Source organism: Lolium perenne, chromosome 5, assembly GCF_019359855.2.
Source record: "Lolium perenne isolate Kyuss_39 chromosome 5, Kyuss_2.0, whole genome shotgun sequence".
NCBI lineage: Eukaryota > Viridiplantae > Streptophyta > Magnoliopsida > Poales > Poaceae > Lolium > Lolium perenne.
This window is the reverse complement of record NC_067248.2, coordinates 132,851,698-132,875,800: the sequence shown is the minus strand read 5'-3', so window position 1 is coordinate 132,875,800 and position 24,103 is coordinate 132,851,698. Positions and strand designations below refer to the sequence as shown.

General features: G+C 41.9%; 1 protein-coding gene across 1 annotated transcript; it reads left to right on the top strand.

Annotated features, from left to right (window-relative positions):
* The first annotated feature begins 1,931 nt into the window (after nt 1–1,931).
* LOC127303582 (cysteine-rich receptor-like protein kinase 28) lies at nt 1,932–2,907 on the top strand. The gene is made up of 3 exons (XM_051334299.2): nt 1,932–2,086; nt 2,174–2,318; nt 2,422–2,907. The coding sequence occupies exons 1-3, from the start codon at nt 2,079–2,081 to the stop codon at nt 2,866–2,868; spliced, it is 600 nt and encodes a 199-aa protein (XP_051190259.1). The 5' UTR covers nt 1,932–2,078; the 3' UTR covers nt 2,869–2,907.
* The last annotated feature ends 21,196 nt before the right edge of the window (nt 2,908–24,103 follow it).

The window sequence follows — 24,103 nt, the reverse complement described above, 5'->3', positions numbered from 1 at the left end:
GGCGTGGATCTGCAAGCCGATTGCCATGGTATTGGCCGTTCGAGCAAGAGGTGCTTAGTAGATACATCACGAGGTGGTGTTCTGTTGGTGCCGAGGAAGAGAAGCTATGCTGCATGAGCTGGGGTTCATGGAGTTCCATGTGAAAACCTAGTACCGACTTTTTTTTGCGGGGTACCTAGTACCGACTTGTCAGTGGCAGAAGTGGCAGCGTACCTGTGTCGCTTTCCTACTTGGAGGCACTAGCTTGCCATGGAGCTCAGTCTACACCCTTGTGGGGTTTGGGCTCTCCGTGAGAATCCCTTAGCTCCGGATTCCCGGGCGATGGCAGGAACGTAGCTACCTTCTTCGAGGCATCGTCTTGAAGGGCCTACATTCAGTTGTTGGCATGTGCTTCTCTTGTCATCAGGTTGGGGGATGTCGGTGAAGCAAATCCTAGGGGATGGTCGTGGTGGACAGGAGTTTAATGGGGCGGGCAGTTGGTGGCATGGCTTGGACGACAATTTTGTGTCACTAGTGTGGAAAGGTTGTCGGCTTGGACGACGCGTCCCAGAGAGGACGGTCTGCAGTATGTCGAGGCGGCGGCGCCATCAGACGTGGTTTGGTGGTCGTAGTCTGCGGGTAGTTGCCATATGCAGCTTCGAATGCGGACAACTAGATCGTGCGGCGTTGCAGCTCAAGTGCGAGTGGTGCTATATCGGGGCGGTGGCTCTGGAAGGTGTTCTTGGTTCATCACGGCTAGGGCTTGATGGAGCAATAAAAATTAGGGTGTCAGCTTCGAAAATTCTACAATATCAAGAGTATTAAACTTCGTGTAGTTTGGGCTACGTGGTTGCTCTGGGTGTTTTTCGCGGGGTGTCCGGTGTTGCTTATGGCGCGGAGTCTTGTGGAATGTGGGCATCTTCACCTCTGCGCGAGCGTCCCGGGTCTAGTCCTCCCACATTAGTCGCGGGGTCTTCTCTCCAACGGTATTGGGAGACCAGCTAGTTGACCGAACGGTCTCGGTTTGTCTTGCGTTTGTGTGCTTGACATCTTTGTGTCCTTCACCTCGCCGTCAACGTGAGTTGTCATGGGCACGTTGTTCTCATGTCTTGAGTGGGCTTGGCGCAATGGTGAGACTGGGTGTGGCCTTGTCGTGTTGGTGTTGGTCTGGCCTTGACCCTTGTTGCTTGGATTTAGTCCGGTTTGCTGCTAATTAACTAGACACCTTCTTCATGCAAACCTTTTGCCTTCGTTTTAAAAATTAATTGGCAATTAACCATGATTTAGTTGATCTCAGCATTCCATCTGGAGCTGTTTAACCTAATCTTAACTATTTTAGTTAATTTGATATTTATCAATATCTGGATTATTACAATTTTCCTTGGCTCCAGATACTCCCGGTTCTTCACAACCACATCCATCTCTTTCACACTATTCCTGGGTTGCCTGAAACTCTACAAGATTGATTTTTTTTGTCATCCCTACCAATATTCCGCTTTATTTTAGAAGCATGATCAATCAACATTATAAGCATGAACTCTCTGAATAGGATTTTCAGGTTGAATTGAGAGATGGAGCTCCTGCAAGAGCGCATAGGTTCGGACGTGGTGAAGCGATAGCGCTGGCTGAAAATGAAATTCAAATCCGTGGCATGACAAACATTGAAAATATCCATATATTGAAACTTCTCGGATATGCTTATCACGGAGGATTTTTCTACATGGTTGAGGACTATTCCATTCGGAGCTTAAACGACCTCATACATGGCATGCTTCTTCCTACCGAAATCTCCATTAATTCCGTACAACTATCCATTTCTACGAGTTACTTTTCAGTGATACCCCATCACCATGGATTGATCTTGTTCACATATTTCAGCTTTTTTTTCAGACAACCCCTCGAAAGGAAAGAAGCTATCATGGCAGCAGTGCTCCAAGATTATTCTATGTATTGCTGAAGGTGTCGCTGCCATCGATACGTCTTTACATCCTGGTGGAACAATAAAGATAGTCCCCAAGTGTGTGTCCAAAATTTCCTTTCTCTTCACCTGCGAAACATTAACTCAGTCTGTCCAGGAGGGGGAAGTTACTTGTAAGAAGATGGAACGGTAATACCGAATGCCTACCCCACAGTAGTACTACTGTCTCAGAGTTAATTTTGGTATGAAGCCCCTCTGCATTTTGATCTTTTTCAGAAGATTTGTACCCCTAGAATCTAAGCGGTATGGCAGATTCTACGTCAAGACGGACGTCTATAGCTATGGTGTCCTCCTCCTCGAGCTCATCACCCAACAGATGTACATTAAAAGCAGCAGCAGTTGCAAATCTCTGGCTACGTGGGTAAGTAAAACATGTGGGCAACTGTGCATGTACATATCAAGACGTTGCAACCAAGCTCTTTTACAGCCGCGTTTACAATCTATAACGATCTTTCTTCCCGCAGGTGTTGCAACATGCGCTTGAGAACAACTACATGAAGTGTATTCCCCCACAGTTCGCTAAAGGGCCACGCATCAATGACATAAAAAGATGCATTTGCATAGCACTGCGCTGCGTTGCAGAGGATCCAGCGGAACGGCCAACCATGGGTGATGTTGATAGGTGGCTGAGGAACAAGAACCAAGTTGCGCCGTGGATAAATAAGCTAGATCACAACACCAAAGATACTGTCACGGAAGGTGGCATGGACACACCGGCTACCACCACGCCTATGCCAACGGACCCTGAAGGAAGCACAGGACCAAGGCTGAGAGGGGGAGAACGGACCACAGGCCCAACAAACAGTATGATTGAGCCCAATACCGTGCAGGGAGGCAACACAGCGCGCAAGTCAAAAAAAGGCGCAGTGCGCAAATCATCGAAGCATCAAGTATCGAGTGGTAGTGTGTGAGTTTCGGTGTGAAATGTGTGAATTGTAAACTGCCCCCCCCCCCCCCCTCAATTCCCGCCTCTTTATCGAACTTAGAATGTAACGGATACCTAAGGGTGTGCGGTGACTGGTTAGAGCAACCACAACGTTTATTCAAGCTTTGGGATTGCTATCCTGTCATCGAAGCATTAAGTATCGAGGAATAGCTTGTAAGTTTGGTGTGAAATGAAATCTGTGAACTGTAAACCGGCAGCCCATCAATTCCTAGAATCTAGACGGGATCACACAATCTCCACGGGATCCAAACACCAACTTCATTCCACCTATCTAATCCATTTTTTTCTCTCCAATGCAAGTCTATCTACAAAAGTATCACCTATGTCCCAAAATATGAGACGTTTTGGTATGCTTAATAGCCTACTAAAACTTTCTTATATTTTGAGATACATTTAGTTCCTCGTGTTCAATCCCTTGAGGCCATGTTTGATTTGCTAGGGATTAAGTGGATTGGTATGGATTGAGGGGATTGAATCTCATCGAAACAAAAATCCTTCCAAATCCACCCCATTCCACTTGGGAAATAGATTAACCGAACAACGCATCAAGGGCTTCTTGGAATCAAATTTTAACCTTCAATCCATCTCCAGTATGCTTCAAGAAGTTAGCACCCCTGCCATAATACTTTTCTAAAAGAGGCACATTGCTAAAGGACTCCATCTGTGTAATACTCCGCTAAAAGAGGTGCATTGGTCTTTTACGCAACTTCTTTCCACAAACAAATTTTAATTTTTTTGCCAGTACTTTAACCCCCATAGTTTTTTCCATATCATATTTTTACCGACACTTCTACGCATCTTCTTTCCGTGTTGATCCTCCCTCCTATAGCACACACCTAGCATTGGGTGCTCAACTTGACATGATGATTAGCCAAAATTGTTCTACACGGCAACACGTTAGAATGCTTTCCATAAACAAATTTTGATTTTTTATAGTCTTTAATCCCTATAGCTTCGTCCAAATCTTATTTCTGCCTATACTTGTAAGCAACTTCTCTAAGTGTTGATGCTCCCTCCTGCAGCACACACACAGCACACACCGGCCATTCGTACGCATCAAAACCAATTGTTTCTTTTCCCCAAGAAGATGTTCACAAATATGACGTACGCTCATCTTTATGAATGCGCACACACACGCTCTATCCTATGGGCACCTTCGAGTGACCGAGCCAAAAGATTTTGAAATTGAAGAAGTCACACAAACGTCTCGCTATTAATAGGCACGTCATTTAACGAAGAAAGAAAAATACCTTCCATCCGAGCAACTCTTTGTATTGATGTGCTTAATTAATAAAGGGCATGTTCTCTAAAAAAATCTAGATAAATGCAAGCACCATACCAAGTCTAAGACTTAACATGGCAACATACTGCCATACTGAAATGCTTTCTACCAACAAAATTTTATTTTTATTGGTATTTTAATCCACACATAGCTTTGTCCAGATCATATTTTGGCTGATATTTCTATGCAACTTCTTTACATGTTGATACTCACAGCTACATTACTACGCATCAAAACTACTAGCTTGTCTTCGTAGCTAGTACTGTACTCCAATTCGATCAATGGCTACATCTTATCCACTTTAGAGCATCTTCAACATGCGCACTAAATTTCGGCGCGATAAACGTCGCTTCCGCCGCGCTGTAAACGTATAGCGCATGTTGCGCTAAAATTTGCCCCGCCGGATGCTCTTTTTTGCAGCGCGTGTTAGCGCGGTAAAAAAGCTCCTCCGTCGGGCGCGGAAAACAACTTTCTACACTACTATGCATTCAACAAGATCAAGCACTCACATATAAATCTTGAAACAAATGATCTACCATAGTTCAAATGGATACAAAATGCAACACACATCACATAGTTCAACAACGACACACAACATGACGTAGTTCAACAACGACACACAAACATATGGTTCAAATGGACACAAAGTGCAACACACAATTTGCATATCACAAATGCATCTCACACTTCCGCATTTTCCAAGTCATCACCTTCTTTTGCTTCTTCTTCATCGTCATCTTGGGTTGAAGAAGGAATAGTAGGATCCATGGAGGCCACGAATCCTCCTGGTGGTGCTCCCATAGTCCCATACACACCACTCACCGTGCCTCCTATAGTCTCCCATGCCGGCCATGCCTCCCATGGCGGGCATGCCGGTCATGCCTCCCATACCTCCTCCAAACATGGGCATGCCTCCTCCAAACATGTCGGCCATGAGTGTGTTCATGTTGGCTACCAACAATCTCTTCTTGGCCAACACTTCGTCCGAGCAAGGTTGATGTACTCCTTTTGCCTCTCATCCATGTAGGAAGTATCCATCAAGAAAATCTTCCTCTCCTCCTCCACTAGGCGTAGATGCTCCTCGTTGGCTTGCCTCTTCTCCTCCAAAGCCAACTTCCTCTCCTTGTTGGCGGCAAGCCTCTCCTCCAAAGCGGCTCTCCGAGCCTCCATAGCATCCATAGCCTCTTTCTTCAAGTTTCTTGCCACCTTCCTATCTTAATTTGCTTGCAATCCTTTCCATAGCAATGACAATGTCATTATCTCTCGCCTTCTTTCCCTTCATATCTTTGACGGTCTTCCTACCAAGCACATTCATCCGCCCATTGTTGATCGAGTGAGGAGTGTAGCTTCTCTTCTTGCCTTCGTCACTTGAATCATCATCATCGATGATTGTTGCATCACCGGTTGCATTGCCCGCCATACTTGCGGTATCCAATTTCCCGCGGGTCTTCCACTTTTCTTCATTCCCTAGCACTTCATAGCAATGATGCAAGGTGAATGGCTTGCCAAGAATCTTGTTCTTCTTTCCCACATCCCTAAACAATCCTTGAGCCATAGAGTTCTACAAAGCAAGCAAAAGAGAATAGATGAGCTATATGAACTACAACCGTATCCTTCACATAGGAGCCATATGGTCAACATAGTAGTAGAATTGCTTACCCTACCATTCTCATTTGTGCCACTTGGGTTAATGACATCAACGTTGGCTTGCACGCCCGCCCATTTTTGGCAATCGGTGTTGATGCCGGACCAACGAGACTGAAGAGAACGCACGGTTCGCTCGTTCCCACTTGTGTTGTTGGTGTCGAAGTACTCCTTCATCCTCATCCAATATGTGTCTCTTGTTTGATCGGTACCGGTTGTTGGATCTATTCCAATTGTCAACCATGTCTTGCAAAGAAAGTTGTCCGCCGCTATGGTGTAGTTCGCCAACCAACCGGGATGGTGAGGTTCAATCAACCCTTCTCCTTTGCGGTGACACAGCGTACCACTGCATGGTGTAGTACACAAGTCGTTGACATAACAAAAGTGAAACACCGTTCCACTCATATTACATCCCTCAGAGTGGTACAACAGAAACATATGCGAGTCCAAGGTATGTCTATAGAAGGATACACGAACTGTTTACAGAAGATCAACACAGCCTCCTACTTTACAGTGAGGTAAAACTTCAAATAAAGCTCCAGAAGAATGACTCGTAGTCTAACTTATTGCTAACACTAGCTCTAGAGATATCTGGCTTGCTATAGAACTCTAGCTACTTAGGTGCTAGAATTAGGGAAAGATTTCCTTCTATTACTAATCTAAGTTTCCACTTTAGCTGATGCAAAAGCTGACTCCATTGACTTCTTTGATTTGATTCTTCATCTTGTTGCAGTTGACTCATTGGTCTTCGAGTTCCACGGTAGTTTCTCCTTTGGTGCCTCCATAACTAAGCAGGGGATTCAAAGAGGGATGAGTACGAGCGTACTCAACAAGTTCATTATAGGAAATAGGTATATCATGCACTAGCTACAGCCATAGACCAGAAAGTCATAGGCGAATGCAAGTTTTCGGAAACATTTCTTCAAAAGGTTTATTTTATTATGAAAACTATGCACGTCAGTCTTCACAGGTTGAGCAGAACTTCATGGAGTTCCTTTCCTGCCGCGTTCATAGTTCCCTTCCCGGAACAGGGAGTGACAACCACAATTTGATACCCTCTGCAGAAGTGCGTTACTTTTCCCATAAGAGACCTTATCCTTGTTGCCAACCAAGCGTTAACTTTCCTGTCCACACTTCCTTTGTGCGAGGCCAGGTGTAAGATCCAAGCCAAACACCGCCTTCTCCGCGACCCCACATACCCACTGTAACATCCCAAGTTTTCAATAATAGAAACAAGAGAGAGATTCCAAGAATCCAAAAATTTGAGCCAACAAATTTTTTTCTCATCATATAGGACTATGCATATAGCTCACCTTATTAATTATTTGAGTGTGCTTTTGCCATGATACTTGCTTATGTGTTTACTCTTACTCTAAAACCCTAACCATGATCACTTGATCATCCAAAGTCAAAGAAAAAGAAAATAGAAAAGAAATTATAAAAATCCATTCCACACACACATATGGCTTATGCCATTTTTACAAATCTTTAATCTAGACCATTTTGGTTTGCACCATTGGTTGTAAATGGATACTAAGCACTTATTAACACCTTTGGAAACAATCAAACTCAATTCAAATCAAATTTGAATCAAATTTGTGCTCACATGTGATTATGGTCATATGTGACAATTTCAGCATGATACCCACTTTGAGCCCCTGGTTTTTGAGATTTCACTTCTATACTTGACCAACTCTTTGCACCTCTTCCAAGACAACATCAAGGAGAACAACTTTGCTCAAAACCCCAACCCCAAACTCTGTCTCAATCTCAAATTAGAAGCAAGCCAAGTGGAGACTTTGAAACAAAGTTAAGATCATATGCAAAATGAGATTTTGCAATTCAACTCCATTTTGACCACCACCACCACCATTATATTCCAATTAATATATGATTACAACCCACAAAAAAGATTTGCAAAATTCAAAAATAAATTTCTTGCGGGCAATTCATCAAACAGCTTGCAGGCAGGGAATCAAATTGTGCCCATACTGAAAATGGTGGAGACTTAGTCCAAGCCCGAGCCTCCACTGCACCTCTGGAGCTTCCTCTCACCTCCCTGCCACCTCTCCCTCACTTGCCCAGCACTGGAGAAGCCCCACTTGACCAAAGCTTGCCATGCCGTGGCATGGCATGTCCATCTCATGCCATCATCATCTCTGGTCACCTCTGGCCTGCTCAACCATGTCCCTTCTCTCCCTCTCACTCACTTGATCATGCCCAGACCAAGCCACGACCAGGATTTGCACCGCAACGGGCAGAACACAGCGTGCCCAGTGGCGCCCAGACACGCCCATGCCCTCGCCAGAGCGCGCATGGCGCAAACTCTGGATGCGCCAGAGCGTGACGACCCCCGCGCCCTCGCATCACCTCAGCCCTCTGATACGTCTCCGACGTATCGATAATTTCTTATGTTCCATGCCACATTATTGATGATATCTACATGTTTTATGCACACTTTATGTCATACTCGTGCATTTTCTGGAACTAACCTATTAACAAGATGCCGAAGTGCCAGTTCCTGTTTTCTGCTGTTTTTGGTTTCAGAAATCCTAGTAACGAAATATTCTCGGAATCGGACGAAATCAATGCCCAGGTTCCTATTTTGCCCGGAAGCATCCAGAACACCCGAGAGCCGCCAGAGGGAAGCCCTGGGGGCCCCACACTACACCCTGGCGCGGCCGTAGGGGGCCGCGCCGCCCTATGGTGTGGTGGCCCCAGGCCCCCTCCGAGGCTGCCCTTCTGCCTATTTAAAGCCTCCGTCGCGAAAACCCTATTACGTTCGACGAAACCCACAGAAACCTTCCAGAGCCGCCGCCATCGCGAAGCCAAGATCTGGGGGACAGGAGTCTCTGTTCCGGCACGCCGCCGGGACGGGGAAGTGCCCCCGGAAGGCTCCTCCATCGACACCACCGCCATCTCCATCAACGCTGCTGTCTCCCATGAGGAGGGAGTAGTTCTCCATCGAGGCTCGGGGCTGTACCGGTAGCTATGTGGTTCATCTCTCTCCTATGTACTTCAATACAATAATCTCATGAGCTGCCTTACATGATTGAGATTCATATGATGATGCTTGTAATCTAGATGTCGTTATGCTAGTCAAGTGAATTTTACTTATGTGATCTCCGGAGACTCCTTGTCCCACGTGTGTAAAGGTGACAGTGTGTGCACCATGTGGGTCTCTTAGGCTATATTTCACAGAATACTTATTCACTGTTATGAATGGCATAGTGAAGTGCTTATTTATATCTCTTTATGATTGCAATATGTTTTGTATCACAATTCATCTATGTGCTACTCTAGTGATGTTATTAAAGTAGTTTTATTCCTCCTGCACGGTGTAATGGTGACAGTGTGTGCATCCGTGTTAGTACTTGGCGTAGGCTATGATTATGATCTCTTGTAGATTATGAAGTTAACTATTGCTATGATAGTATTGATATGATCTATGCCTCCTTTCTTAGCATGAAGGTGACAGTGTGCATGCTATGTTAGTACTTGGTTTAGTCGTATTGATCTATCTTATACTCTAAGGTTATTTAAATATGAACATTGAATTGTGGAGCTTGTTAACTCCGGCATTGAGGGTTCGTGTAATCCTACGCAATGTGTTCATCATCCAACAAGAGTGTAGAGTATGCATTTATCTATTCTGTTATGTGATCAAAGTTGAGAGTGTCCACTAGTGAAAGTCTAATCCCTAGGCGTTGTCCCTAAATACTGCTATTGCTGCTTGTTTACTGTTTTACTGCGTTACTACTGCTGCGTTACTACTGCTTGTTTACTGTCCTGGGCAAAGCACTTTTCTGGCGCCGTTGCCACTGCTCATATATATTTATACCACCTGTATTTCACTATCTCTTCGCCGAACTAGTACACCTATTAGGTGTGTTGGGGACACAAGAGACTTCTTGCTTTGTGGTTGCAGGGTTGCATGAGAGGGATATCTTTGACCTCTTCCTCCCTGAGTTCGATAAACCTTGGGTGATCCACTTAAGGGAAAACTTGCTGCTGTTCTACAAACCTCTGCTCTTGGAGGCCCAACACTGTCTACAGGAAAAGGAGGGGGGCATAGACATCAAGCTATTTTCTGGCGCCGTTGCCGGGGAGGAAAGGTAAAAGGTACTCACACTCCGGATCCCGGCTACTAAGCTATTTTCCGCCGTTGTAAGTACTCGAAGCTATTTTCTTTAGATCCTGCAATTGCATCTTTTTGTTTCTTGTTTACACTAGTTTGGCATAATGGACAAGAATGAGCTTCTTATGCTATTTCCTGATTTAAAACATGGATTGTTTGATGCGAAAATTAAAAAACCTATAGAATCTTATTTGCATGCTGGTAGTAATATTAGTATGAACGCTTTGAACACCATTGTTGATAATGATATAGAAAGTTCTAAGCTTGGGGAAGCTGGTTTTCATGATCTTTTTAGTCCCCCAAGCATTGAGGAGAAAATTTTCTTTGATGATACTTTGCCTCCCATATATGATGATTATAATGCTAGTGGTCTTTTGGTGCCACCTACTATGGAGAGTAAATTTTGTTGTGATTATACTATGCCTCCTACACTTGATGAGAATAATAATGATAGCTACTTTGTTGAATTTGCTCCCACTACAACTAATAAAATTGACTATGCTTATGTGGAGAGTAATAATTTTATGCATGAGACTCATGATAAGAATGTTTCATTTGATACTTATATTGTTGAGTTTGCTCATGATGCTACTGAAAGTTATTATGAGAGAGGAAAATATGGTTGTAGAAATTTTCATGTTACTAAAACACCTCTATGCGCTGAAATTTTTGAAGTTACACTTGTTTTATCTCTCTATGCTTGTTGCATTATGTTTCTTGAACTTGTTTATTTACAAGATTCCTATGCATAGGAAGCATGTTAGACTTAAATGTGTTTTGAATTTGCTTCTTGATGCTCTCTTTTGCTTCAACTACTATTTCTTATGAGTGCATCATTAAAACTGCTGAGCCCATCTTAATGGCTATAAAGAAAGAACTTCTTGGGAGATAACCCATGTGTTATTTTGCTACAGTATTTTTGTTTTATATTTGTGTCTTGGAAGTTGTTTACTACTGTAGCAACCTCTCCTTATCTTAGTTTTGTGTTTGGTTGTGCCAAGTGAAGCCTCTAATCGAAGGTTGATACTAGATTTGGATTTCTGCGCAGAAACAGATTTCTATCTGTCACGAATCTGGGCTGTTTTCTCTGTAGAAAAATCAGAAAAATATGCCAATTTACGTGCGTGTTCCTCAGATATGTACGCAACTTTCATTAGTTTTGAGTTTTATGATTTGAGCAACGGAAGTATTTATTAAAAATTCGTCTTTACGGACTGTTCTGTTTTGACAGATTCTGCCTTTTATTTCGCATTGCCTCTTTTGCTATGTGGGATGGATTTCTTTGTTCCATTAAACTCCAGTAGCTTTGGGCAATGTCCAGAAGTGTTAAGAATGATTGTGTCACCTCTGAACATGTGAGTTTTTGATTATGTACTAACCCCTCTAATGAAGTTTATGAGAAGTTTGGTGTGAAGGAAGTTTTCAAGGGTCAAGAGAGGAGGATGATATACTATGATCAAGAAGAGTGAAAGCTCTAAGCTTGGGGATGCCCCGGTGGTTCACCCCTGCATATATCAAGAAGACTCAAGCGTCTAAGCTTGGGGATGCCCAAGGCATCCCCTTCTTCATCGATAAATTATCAGGTTCCTTCTCTTGAAACTATATTTTTATTCGGTCACATCTTATGTGCTTTTCTTGGAGCGTCGGTTTATTTTTGTTTTTTGTTTTGTTTGAATAAAATGGATCCTAGCATTCACTGTATGGGAGAGAGACACGCTCCGCTGTAGCATATGGACAAGTATGTCCTTAGGCTCTACTCATAGTATTCATGGCGAAGTTTCTTCTTCGTTAAATTGTTATATGGTTGGAATTGGAAAATGATACATGTAGTAAATTGCTATAATGTCTTGGGTAATGTGATACTTGGCAATTGTTGTGCTCATGTTTAAGCTCTTGCATCATATGCTTTGCACCCATTAATGAAGAAATACATAGAGCATGCTAAAATTTAGTTTGCATATTTGGTCTCTCTAAGGTCTAGATAATTTCTAGTATTGAGTTTGAACAACAAGGAAGACGGTGTAGAGTCTTATAATGTTTTCAATATGTCTTTTATGTGAGTTTTGCTGCACCGGTTCATCCTTGTGTTTGTTTCAAAATAACCTTGCTAGCCTAAACCTTGTATCGAGAGGGATTACTTCTCATGCATCCAAAATACTTGAGCCAACCACTATGCCATTTGTGTCCACCATACCTACCTACTACATGGTATTTCTCCGCCATTCCAAAGTAAATTGCTTGAGTGCTACCTTTAAATTCCATCATTCGCCTTTGCAATATATAGCTCATGGGACAAATAGCTTAAAAACTATTGTGGTATTGAATATGTACTTATGCACTTTATTTCTTATTAAGTTGCTTGTTGTGCGATAACCATGTTCACTGGGGACGCCATCAACTACTCTTTGTTGAATATCATGTGAGTTGCTATGCATGTTCGTCTTGTCTGAAGTAAGAGAGATCTACCACCTTATGGTTAAGCATGCATATTGTTAGAGAAGAACATTGGGCCGCTAACTAAAGCCATGATCCATGGTGGAAGTTTCAGTCTTGGACATATATCCTCAATCTCATATGAGAAAATTATTAATTGTTGTTACATGCTTATGCATAAAAGAGGAGTCCATTATCTGTTGTCTATGTTGTCCCGGTATGGATGTCTAAGTTGAGAATAATCAATAGCGAGAAATCCAATGCGAGCTTTCTCCTTAGACCTTTGTACAGGCGGCATAGAGGTACCCCTTTGTGACACTTGGTTAAAACATGTGCATTGCGATGATCCGGTAGTCCAAGCTAATTAGGACAAGGTGCGGGCACTATTAGTATACTATGCATGAGGCTTGCAACTTGTAAGATATAATTTACATGATACATATGCTTTATTACTACCGTTGACAAAATTGTTTCCTGTTTTCAAAATCAAAGCTCTAGCACAAATATAGCAATCGATGCTTTTTCCTCTATGGAGGACCATTCTTTTACTTTCATTGTTGAGTCAGTTCACCTATTTCTCTCTACCTCAAGAAGCAAACACTTGTGTGAACTGTGCATTGATTCCTACATACTTGCATATTGCACTTATTATATTACTCTATGTTGACAATATCCATGAGATATACATGTTACAAGTTGAAAGCAACCGCTGAAAATTAATCTTCCTTTGTGTTGCTTCAATACCTTTACTTTGAATTATTGCTTTATGAGTTAACTCTTATGCAAGACTTATTGATGCTTGTCTTGAAGTACTATTCATGAAAAGTCTTTGCTATATGATTCACTTGTTTACTCATGTCATATACATTGTTTTGATCGCTGCATTCACTACGTATGCTTTACAAATAGTATGATCAAGGTTATGATGGCATGTCACTCCAGAAATTATCTTTGTTATCGTTTTACCTGCTCGGGACGAGCAGAACTAAGCTTGGGGATGCTGATACGTCTCCGACGTATCGATAATTTCTTATGTTCCATGCCACATTATTGATGATATCTACATGTTTTATGCACACTTTATGTCATATTCGTGCATTTTCTGGAACTAACCTATTAACAAGATGCCGAAGTGCCAGTTCCTCGTTTCACTGTTTTTGGTTTCAGAAATCCTAGTAACGAAATATTCTCGGAATCGGACGAAATCAACGCCCAGGTTCCTATTTTGCCCGGAAGCATCCAGAACACCCGAGAGCCGCCAGAGGGAAGCCCTGGGGGCCCCACACTACACCCTGGCGCGGCCAGAGGGGGGGCCGCGCCGCCCTATGGTGTGGTGGCCCCAGGCCCCCTCCGAGGCTGCCCTTCCGCCTATTTAAAGCCTCCGTCGCGAAAACCCTATTACATTCGACGAAACCCACAGAAACCTTCCAGAACCGCCGCCATCGCGAAGCCAAGATCTGGGGGACAGGAGTCTCTGTTCTGGCACGCCGCCGGGACGGGGAAGTGCCCCCGGAAGGCTCCTCCATCGACACCACCGCCATCTCCATCAACGCTGCTGTCTCCCATGAGGAGGGAGTAGTTCTCCATCGAGGCTCGAGGCTGTACCGGTAGCTATGTGGTTCATCTCTCTCCTATGTACTTCAATACAATAATCTCATGAGCTGCCTTACATGATTGAGATTCATATGATGATGCTTGTAATCTAGATGTCGTTATGCTAGTCAAGTGAATTTTACTTATGTGATCTCCGGAGACTCCTTGTCCCACGTGTGTAAAGGTGACAGTGTGTGCACCGTGTGGGTCTCTTAGGCTATATTTCACAGAATACTTATTCACTGTTATGAATGGCATAGTGAAGTGCTTATTTATATCTCTTTATGATTGCAATATGTTTTGTATCACAATTCATCTATGTGCTACTCTAGTGATGTTATTAAAGTAGTTTTATTCCTCCTGCACGGTGTAATGGTGACAGTGTGTGCATCCGTGTTAGTACTTGGCGTAGGCTATGATTATGATCTCTTGTAGATTATGAAGTTAACTATTGCTATGATAGTATTGATATGATCTATGCCTCCTTTCTTAGCATGAAGGTGACAGTGTGCATGCTATGTTAGTACTTGGTTTAGTCGTATTGATCTATCTTATACTCTAAGGTTATTTAAATATGAACATTGAATTGTGGAGCTTGTTAACTCCGGCATTGAGGGTTCGTGTAATCCTACGCAATGTGTTCATCATCCAACAAGAGTGTAGAGTATGCATTTATCTATTCTGTTATGTGATCAAAGTTGAGAGTGTCCACTAGTGAAAGTCTAATCCCTAGGCCTTGTCCCTAAATACTGCTATTGCTGCTTGTTTACTGTTTTACTGCGTTACTACTGCTGCGTTACTACTGCTTGTTTACTGTCCTGGGCAAAGCACTTTTCTGGTGCCGTTGCCACTGCTCATATATATTTATACCACCTGTATTTCACTATCTCTTCGCCGAACTAGTACACCTATTAGGTGTGTTGGGGACACAAGAGACTTCTTGCTTTGTGGTTGCAGGGTTGCATGAGAGGGATATCTTTGACCTCTTCCTCCCTGAGTTCGATAAACCTTGGGTGATCCACTTAAGGGAAAACTTGCTGCTGTTCTACAAACCTCTGCTCTTGGAGGCCCAACACTGTCTACAGGAAAAGGAGGGGGGCGTAGACATCACCCTCTCTCTCAGCACCAGTCGACGCACGACGCCACCCTGCAGCGCCTGGACACGGCCACTTACCCGCGGGAACGCCGCAGTCGACGACCACGATGACGATCACCCGCCGCGGTGCTGAGCGCTCCCGTCAAGCGCACCATCTCTACAGAGCCTCTTCTGTGCCACGATCACGCGCGTCATCTTCGCCAGTACAGCAGCAACCAAACGCGCCCACTCCTTGCCCCTTCGCAGCCCTGGACCGACGACGACGTCGGCGACCCTAGCTCCGCTCCACGGCCACCTCCCTCTGCTATAAAAGGAGGACTCCTCCTCTCGATTTGAGCACGCCAATCACTTCCTCTCATCTCACAGCCTCTCCTCGACCTCTCACCTCGCTCGATTAGCCACCGCACCGCCCCAATCGCAAGATCATCGCCGCCGCCAGTATCCGAAGCTCGTCGGAGAAGGAGGCAGCCCCTGACGACGCCACTGCTACACGGAGCTTCCTCATCTTCTCCAACGTCACGGCGCACCACTCCGACGATCGCCGGAGCTCCGACGGCCGCTCCGACCCCCTACCTCCGCCGTCAGTAAGTCCACCTCTCGCCGGAGACGAAGCCCTCCCTCGACCGTGCGATCGCGTTCTAATCGCACGACTATTATTCCCCGTATCGTTTCGCTCGTCCCAGCCCACAGACAGGTGGTCCCCACCTTGTCAGCTGGCCCGCTGCGAAGCTGGGCCGGCCCAATCCATTCCTTCTCTGCACAGCCCGTTTATTCTCCCGCCAGCCCACGTTTCAAATTTAAAAATTCAAATAGAGAAATATATGCAATCTGATGTTAACTTTGAAATTTAATAGGGACAAATCTACTTGGCCAAATTCTACATTTTTTATATATTTGGAAAGCTTAGGAAATTATCTACACAATGCCACTAGATTGAACCCTAGATCTATTATAGAATTAAAGTGGGAAAATAAACAAGGCAGGGACTTTTCTGCCTTAGAATAATTATTAAAAATCAACCAAAAATGTTTTAAGTTATTTCCAACAACTATAAATCACATTACACTTGTACTAATTGATTCTGCAAAAATATGCCATGCTTCCTTTGAATGATCATGGCCTAGTTTAATTAAAGGACTTGATGGCTATTTCTAGTCAAAGATATTGTCCAAAACTATTAAGAAATCATATGGGAGTGTTTCTCTCATTTAAATCTTGTCAAAACCAATTCAAAATGAGGTAGAGACTCTGGTCATTTAGGTCTCATATGATTTGTTGATGATATTAAATCTCTACCATGCTAGGATTAAAGTGTATGAGGTGCTCACCTCATTTAAATCATTTTCTTAAATGATAAGTTTGAAGAGGTTGACCTTGGTCAACCTAGGTCACATATTGTTCATGAGAGAAATTAAATCATAATAAGAAAATGAGAGGAAATTATTTATCTAAGTAATTAAAAGTAACACCTAATTTAGTATGAGAGGAAATTATTTTTCTTAAAAAAATAGAAAAACACATCCACCAACTTAATAGTAATGTGTGATGCTAGTTTAAGTTGTGTGCATCATGAGTGTGCCTAGTTTAGTAAATAAGTTTGGTATGATGATTGTGCACCCCGTATTCGTATTTTAGACGCTAGTACCGAGGAGTATCAAGAGGAGGAGGAGGTCTACTTCCAAGGAGAAGAAGACCACTTTGACCAATTCCCCAACCAAGGCAAGATAATACTCTTGAAAAGTGCAAAGCTCACAATGAGCAAGGCATTACCCATTTACTTTATGTTCATGATCCTACTTCCCAGTTTTACTTTACAAGCTTTATTTACTTTTACTTTATCAAAGTACTTTTGATTCATGATTTAGTTGGTTAGTATTGGATTAGTACAAGAGTATCAAAGTTAGCCTAGAAGCAAAGCAAAGTACTTAGCACCCCTCATACCTAGATGCTAGTGCTAAATTAAAAATGACTACTCTAGATGGGAACGTGTGTTTGTGAAATGATGAGTCATTTCCATTGAAAGTTTTTGAAGGTGAATATGACATGAATTTGACTTGGTGAATTGGCTAAAAACTGATGATTGAGTTGGATGCGATACCATTCCAATTTTTGAGTACCCCCACAATACCTGATTATGGGTAAGGCTTAGCTGGAAATTTATGTGTCTTAGTATGGGTTCCCTCTGAACACACTTCATAGGGGTTATGCTTGAGGTTGCCTCCGTTGTTGAGAAATGATGTGAATTGAGGTGAATTGTACGGCCAAGCCCTGTGCAGTTCCCGGGTTAACAGTTGGTTTTCACCGGGAGGCCAAGCTCATGGGGAGAGGTGCCTATACTAAGGTGTGTAAGTGAAAGGTTAACGGTTGATGATCCGCGTACTGAGTTATGATTATTCGGGGTTTATCCCTGACGGATGTAATCAAATGTTGTGGCACAAGTGTGCAACTCAAACGTCTCAAACGTATCTATAATTTCTTATGTTCCATGCTACTTTTATGATGATACTCACATGTTTTATACACATTATATGTCATTATTATGCATTTTCCGGCACTAACCTATTAACGAGATGCCGAAGAGCCAGTTGCTGTTTTCTGCTGTTTTTGGTTTCAGAAATCCTAGTAAGGAAATATTCTCGGAATTGGACGAAATCAAAGCCCAGGGTCCTATTTTTGCACGAAGCTTCCAGAAGACCGAGGGGGAAAGGAAGTGGGGCCACGAGGCGCCGACACAGCAGGGCGGCGCGGCCAAGCCCTAGGCCGCGCGGCCCTGGCGTGTGGGGCCCTCGTGTGCCCCCCCGCGTTGCCCTTCCGCCTACTTAAAGCCTCCGTCGCGAAACCCCCAGTACCGAGAGCCACGATACGGAAAACCTTACTGAGACGCCGCCGCCGCCAATCCCATCTCGGGGGATTCAGGAGATCGCCTCCGGCACCCTGCCGGAGAGGGGATTCATCTCCCGGAGGACTCTACACCGCCATGGTCGCCTCCGGATTGATGAGTGAGTAGTTCACCCCTGGACTATGGGTCCATAGCAGTAGCTAGATGGTCGTCTTCTCCTTATGTGCTTCATTGTCGGATCTTGTGAGCTGCCTAACATGATCAAGATCATCTATCTGTAATGCTATATGTTGTGTTTGTTGGGATCCGATGGATAGAGAATACTATGTTATGTTGATTATCAATCTATTACCTATGTGTTGTTTATGATCTTGCATGCTCTCCGTTATTAGTAGAGGCTCTGGCCAAGTTTTTACTCTTAACTCCAAGAGGGAGTATTTATGCTCGATAGTGGGTTCATGCCTCCATTAAATCTGGGACAAAGGATGTAATGTTCTAAGGTTGTGGATGTGTTGTTGCCACTAGGGATAAAACATTGATGCTATGTCCGAGGATGTAGTTATTGATTACATTACGCACCATACTTAATGCAATTGTCTGTTGTTTGCAACTTAATACTGGAAGGGGTTCGGATGATAACCTGAAAGTGGACTTTTTAGGCATAGATGCATGCTGGATAGCGGTCTATGTACTTTGTCGTAATGCCCAATTGAATCTCACAATACTCATCATATCATGTATGTGCATTGTCATGCCCTCTCTATTTGTCAATTGCCCAACTGTAATTTGTTCACCCAACATGCTATTTATCTTATGGGAGAGACACCTCTAGTGAACTGTGGACCCCGGTCCATTCTTTTACATCGAATACAATCTACTGCAATACTTGTTTTACTGTTCTCTGCAAACAATCATCATCCACACTATACATCTAATCCTTTGTAACAGCAAGCCGGTGAGATTGACAACCTCACTGTTTCGTTGGGGCAAAGTACTTTGGTTGTGTTGTGCAGGTTCCACGTTGGCGCCGGAATCCCTGGTGTTGCGCCGCACTACACTCCGTCACCATCAACCTTCAACGTGCTTCTTGGCTCCTACTGGTTCGATAAACCTTGGTTTCTTACTGAGGGAAAACTTGCTTCTATATGCATCACACCTTCCTCTTGGGGTTCGAACGGACGTGTGTATACACGCTATCAAGCTCTTTTTCTGGCGCCGTTGCCGGGGAGATCAAGACACGCTGCAAGGGGAGTCTCCACATCCCAATCTCTTTACTTTGTTTTTGTCTTGCTTTATTTTATTTACTACTTTGTTTGCTGCACTAAATCAAAACACACAAAAATTAGTTGCTAGTTTTACTTTATTTACTATCTTGTTTGCTATATCAAAAACACAAAAAAATTAGTTACTTGCATTTACTTTATCTAGTTTACTTTATTTACTATTGCTAAAATGAATACTGCTGAGAATACTAAGTTGTGTGACTTCACAACCACAAATAATAATGATTTCTTATGCACACCTATTGCTCCACCCGCTACTACAGCGGAATTCTTTGAAATTAAACCTGCTTTACTAAATCTTGTTATGCGAGAGCAATTTTCTGGTATTAGTTCTGATGATGCTGCTGCCCATCTCAATAATTTTGTTGAACTTTGTGAAATGCAAAAGTATAAAGATGTAGATGGTGACATAATAAAATTAAAATTGTTCCCTTTCTCATTAAGAGGAAGAGCTAAAGATTGGTTGCTATCTCTGCCTAAGAATAGTATTGATTCATGGACTAAATGCAAGGATGCTTTTATTGGTAGATATTATCCCCCTGCTAAAATTATATCTTTGAGGAGTAGCATAATGAATTTTAAACAATTGGATACTGAGCATGTTGCACAAGCATGGGAAAGAATGACATCTTTGGTTAAAAATTGCCCAACCCATGGACTGACTACTTGGATGATCATCCAAACCTTTTATGCAGGACTGAATTTTTCTTCACGGAACCTATTGGATTCAGCTGCTGGAGGTACCTTTATGTCCGTCACTCTTGGTGAAGCAACAAAGCTTCTTGATAATATGATGATTAATTACTCTGAATGGCACACGAAAAGAGCTCCACAAGGTAAGAAGGTAAATTCTGTCGAAGAAACCTCTTCCTTGAGTGATAAGATTGATGCTATTATGTCTATGCTTGTGAATGATAGGACAAATATTGATCCTAATAATGTTCCATTAGCTTCATTGGTTGCACAAGAAGAACATGTTGATGTAAACTACATTAAAAATAATAATTTCAACAACAATGCTTACCGGAACAATTCTAGTAACAACTATAGGCCATATCCTTATAATAATGGCAACGGCTATGGTAATTCTTATGGGAATTCCTACAACAATAATAGGAACACACCCCCTGGACTTGAAGCTATGCTTAAAGAATTTATTAGTACACAAACTGCTTTTAACAAATCTGTTGAAGAAAAGCTTGGGAAAATTGATATACTTGCTTCTAAAGTTGATAGTCTTGCTGCTGATGTTGATCTTTTGAAATTGAAAGTTATGCCTAATAGGGATGATGAAAATAAAATTGTTACTACAGCAAATGCCATCCAAGTTAGAATTAATGAGAATATAAGATTAATGGCTGAACTGCATGCTAGGTGGGAAAGAGAAGAAAATGAAAAACTAGCTAAAGAGAATAATATAGCTAAAGTTTGGACTATTACCACCACTAGTAATGCTAATGCTACACAAGTTGCTGCACCTCCTACTAATAATAATAAAAGAATTGGTGTTAGCAATGTTTCCACTTCTAATGCAAAGCGCGAAAAACTGCCTGAAACTGCTAAAACTACTGAAACTGCCTGTGATAAAACTGCTGAAATTTTTTCCAACATTGGGAACAATGATCCCATTGCTTTAGATTATAATGGTTTGGATTTTGATGATTGTCATATCTCTGAAGTTATAAAGTTCTTACAAAAACTTGCTAAGAGTCCTAATGCTAGTGCTATAAATTTGGCTTTCACGAAACATATTACAAATGCTCTCATAAAAGCTAGAGAAGAGAAACTAAATCGTGAAGCTTCTATTCCAAGGAAGCTAGAGGATGGTTGGGAGCCCATCATTAAGATGAAGGTCAATGACTTTGATTGTAATGCTTTATGTGATCTTGGTGCAAGTATTTCTGTTATGCCTAAGAAAATTTATGATATGCTTGACTTGCCACCATTGAAAAATTGTTATTTGGATGTTAATCTTGCTGATAACCCTACAAAGAAACCTTTGGGGAGAATTGATAATGTTCGCATTACCGTTAACAATAACCTTGTCCCCGTTGATTTTGTTGTCTTGGATATTGAATGCAATGCATCTTGTCCCATTATATTGGGAAGACCTTTTCTTCGAACTGTTGGTGCTACCATTGATATGAAGGAAGGTAATATTAAATATCAATTTCCTCTCAAGAAAGGTATGGAACACTTCCCTAGAAAGAGAATGAAGTTACCTTTTGATTCTATTATTAGAACAAATTATGATGTTGATGCTTCATCTCTTGATAATACTTGATACACACTTTCTGCGCCTAGCTGAAAGGCGTTAAAGAAAAGCGCTTATGGGAGACAACCCATGTTTTTACTACAATACTTTTATTTTATATTTGAGTCTTGGAAGTTGTTTACTACTGTAGCAACCTCTCCTTATCTTAGTTTTATTGCATTGTTGTGCCAAGTAAAGTCTCTAATAGAAGTATGATACTAGATTTGGATTACTGCGCAGAAACAGTTTTCTTTGCTGTCACGAATCTGGGTAATATTCTCTGTAGGTAACTCAGAAAATTATGCCAATTTACGTGAGTGATCCTCAGATATGTACGCAACTTTCATTAGTTTTAAGTTTTCTCATCTGAGCAAGTCTGGTGCCTGTTAAAAATTCGTCTTTACGAACTGTTCTGTTTTGACAGATTCTGCCTTTTATTTTGCATTGCCTGTTTTGCTATGTTAGATGGATTTCTTTGTTCCATTGACTTTCAGTAGCTTTGTGCAATGTCCAGAAGTATAAAGAATGATTGTGTCACCTCTGAATATGTGAATTTTGATTATGCACTAATCCTCTAATGAGTTTGTTTCGAGTTTGGTGTGGAGGAAGTTTTCAAGGATCAAGAGAGGAGGATGATATACACTATGATCAAGGAGAGTGAAAGCTCTAAGCTTGGGGATGCCCCGGTGGTTCACCCCTGCATACATCAAGAAGACTCAAGCGTCTGGGATGCCCAAGGCATCCCCTTCTTCATCGACAACATTATCAGGTTCCTCCCCTGAAACTATATTTTTATTCCGTCACATCTTATGTACTTTACTTGGAGCGTCGGTTTGTTTTTGTTTTTGTTTTTGTTTGAATAAAATGGATCCTAGCATTCATTGTGTGGGAGAGAGACATGCTCCGCTGTTGCATGTGGACAAATATGTCCTTAGGCTTTACTCATAGCATTCATGGCGAAAGTTTCTTCTTCGTTAAATTGTTATATGGTTGGAATCGGAAAATGATATATGTGGTAATTGGTATAATATCTTGAATAATGTGATACTTGGCAATTGTTGTGCTCATGTTTAAGCTCTTGCATCATATACTTTGCACTTATTAATGAAGAAATACATAGAGCATGCTAAAATCTGATTTGCATGTTTGGTTTCTCTAAGGTCTAGATAATTTCTTGTATTGAGTTTGAACAACAAGGAAGACGGTATATAGTCTTATAATGTTTACAATATGTCTTTTATGTGATTTTTGCTGTACCGGTTCATCCTTGTGTTTGTTTCAAATAACCTTGCTAGCCTAAACCTTGTATCGAGAGGGAATACTTCTCATGCATCCAAAATCCTTGAGCCAACCACTATGCCATTTGTGTCCACCATACCTACCTACCACATGGTATTTCTCCGCCATTCCAAAGTAAATTGCTTGAGTGCTACCTTTAAAATTTCCATTCTTTACCTTTACAATATATAGCTCATGGGACAAATAGCTTAAAAACTATTGTGGTATTGAATATGTACTTATGCACTTTATCTCTTATTAAGTTGCTTGTTGTGCGATAACCATGTTCCTGGGGACGCCATCAACTACTCTTTGTTGAATATCATGTGAGTTGCTATGCATGTTCGTCTTGTCTGAAGTAAGAGCGATCTACCACCTTATGGTTATAGTATGCATATTGTTAGAGAAGAACATTGGGCCGCTAACTAAAGCCATGATCCATGGTGGAAGTTTCAGTTTTGGACATATATCCTCAATCTCATATGAGAAAAATAATTGTTGCTACATGCTTATGCATAAAAGAGGAGTCCATTATCTGTTGTCTATGTTGTCCCGGTATGGATGTCTAAGTTGAGAATAACCAATAGCGAGAAATCCAATGCGAGCTTTCTCCTTAGACCTTTGTACAGGCGGCATAGAGGTACCCCTTTGTGACACTTGGTTAAAACATGTGCATTGCGATAATCCCGGTAGTCCAAGCTAATTAGGACAAGGTGCGGGCACTATTAGTATACTATGCATGAGACTTGCAACTTGTAAGATATAAATTACATAACTCATATGCTTTATTACTACCGTTGACAAAATTGTTTCTTGTTTTCAAAACCAAAGCTCTAGCACAAATATAGCAATCAATGCTTCCCTCTGCGAAGGGCCATTCTTTTACTTTTATGTTGAGTCAGTTCACCTATTTCTCTCCACCTAAAGAAGCAAACACTTGTGTGAACTGTGCATTGATTCCCACATACTTGCATATTGCACTTGTTATATTACTTTACATTGACAATATCCATGAGATATACATGTTACAAGTTGAAAGCAACCGCTGAAACTTTATCTTCCTTTGTGTTGCTTCAATACCTTTACTTTGAATTATTGCTTTATGAGTTAACTCTTATGCAAGACTTATTGATGCTTGTCTTTAAGTACTATTCATGAAAAGTCTTTGCTTTATGATTCAATTGTTTACTCATGTCATTTACCATTGTTTCAAATCACTGCATTCATTACATGTGCTTACAATAGTATTGATCAAGATTATGTTGGTAGCATTGTCTCTAAGAAATTATCTTTGTTATCATTTACCTACTCGGGACGAGTAGGAACTAAGCTTGGGGATGCTTGATACGTCTCAAACGTA

Excerpts from the sequence above, each read along its gene's own strand:
- LOC127303582 (XM_051334299.2), top strand. Across the intron at positions 2,319-2,421 it reads GCAAATCTCTGGCTACGTGG|GTGTTGCAACATGCGCTTGA; the intron begins GTAAGTAAAACA and ends TTCTTCCCGCAG.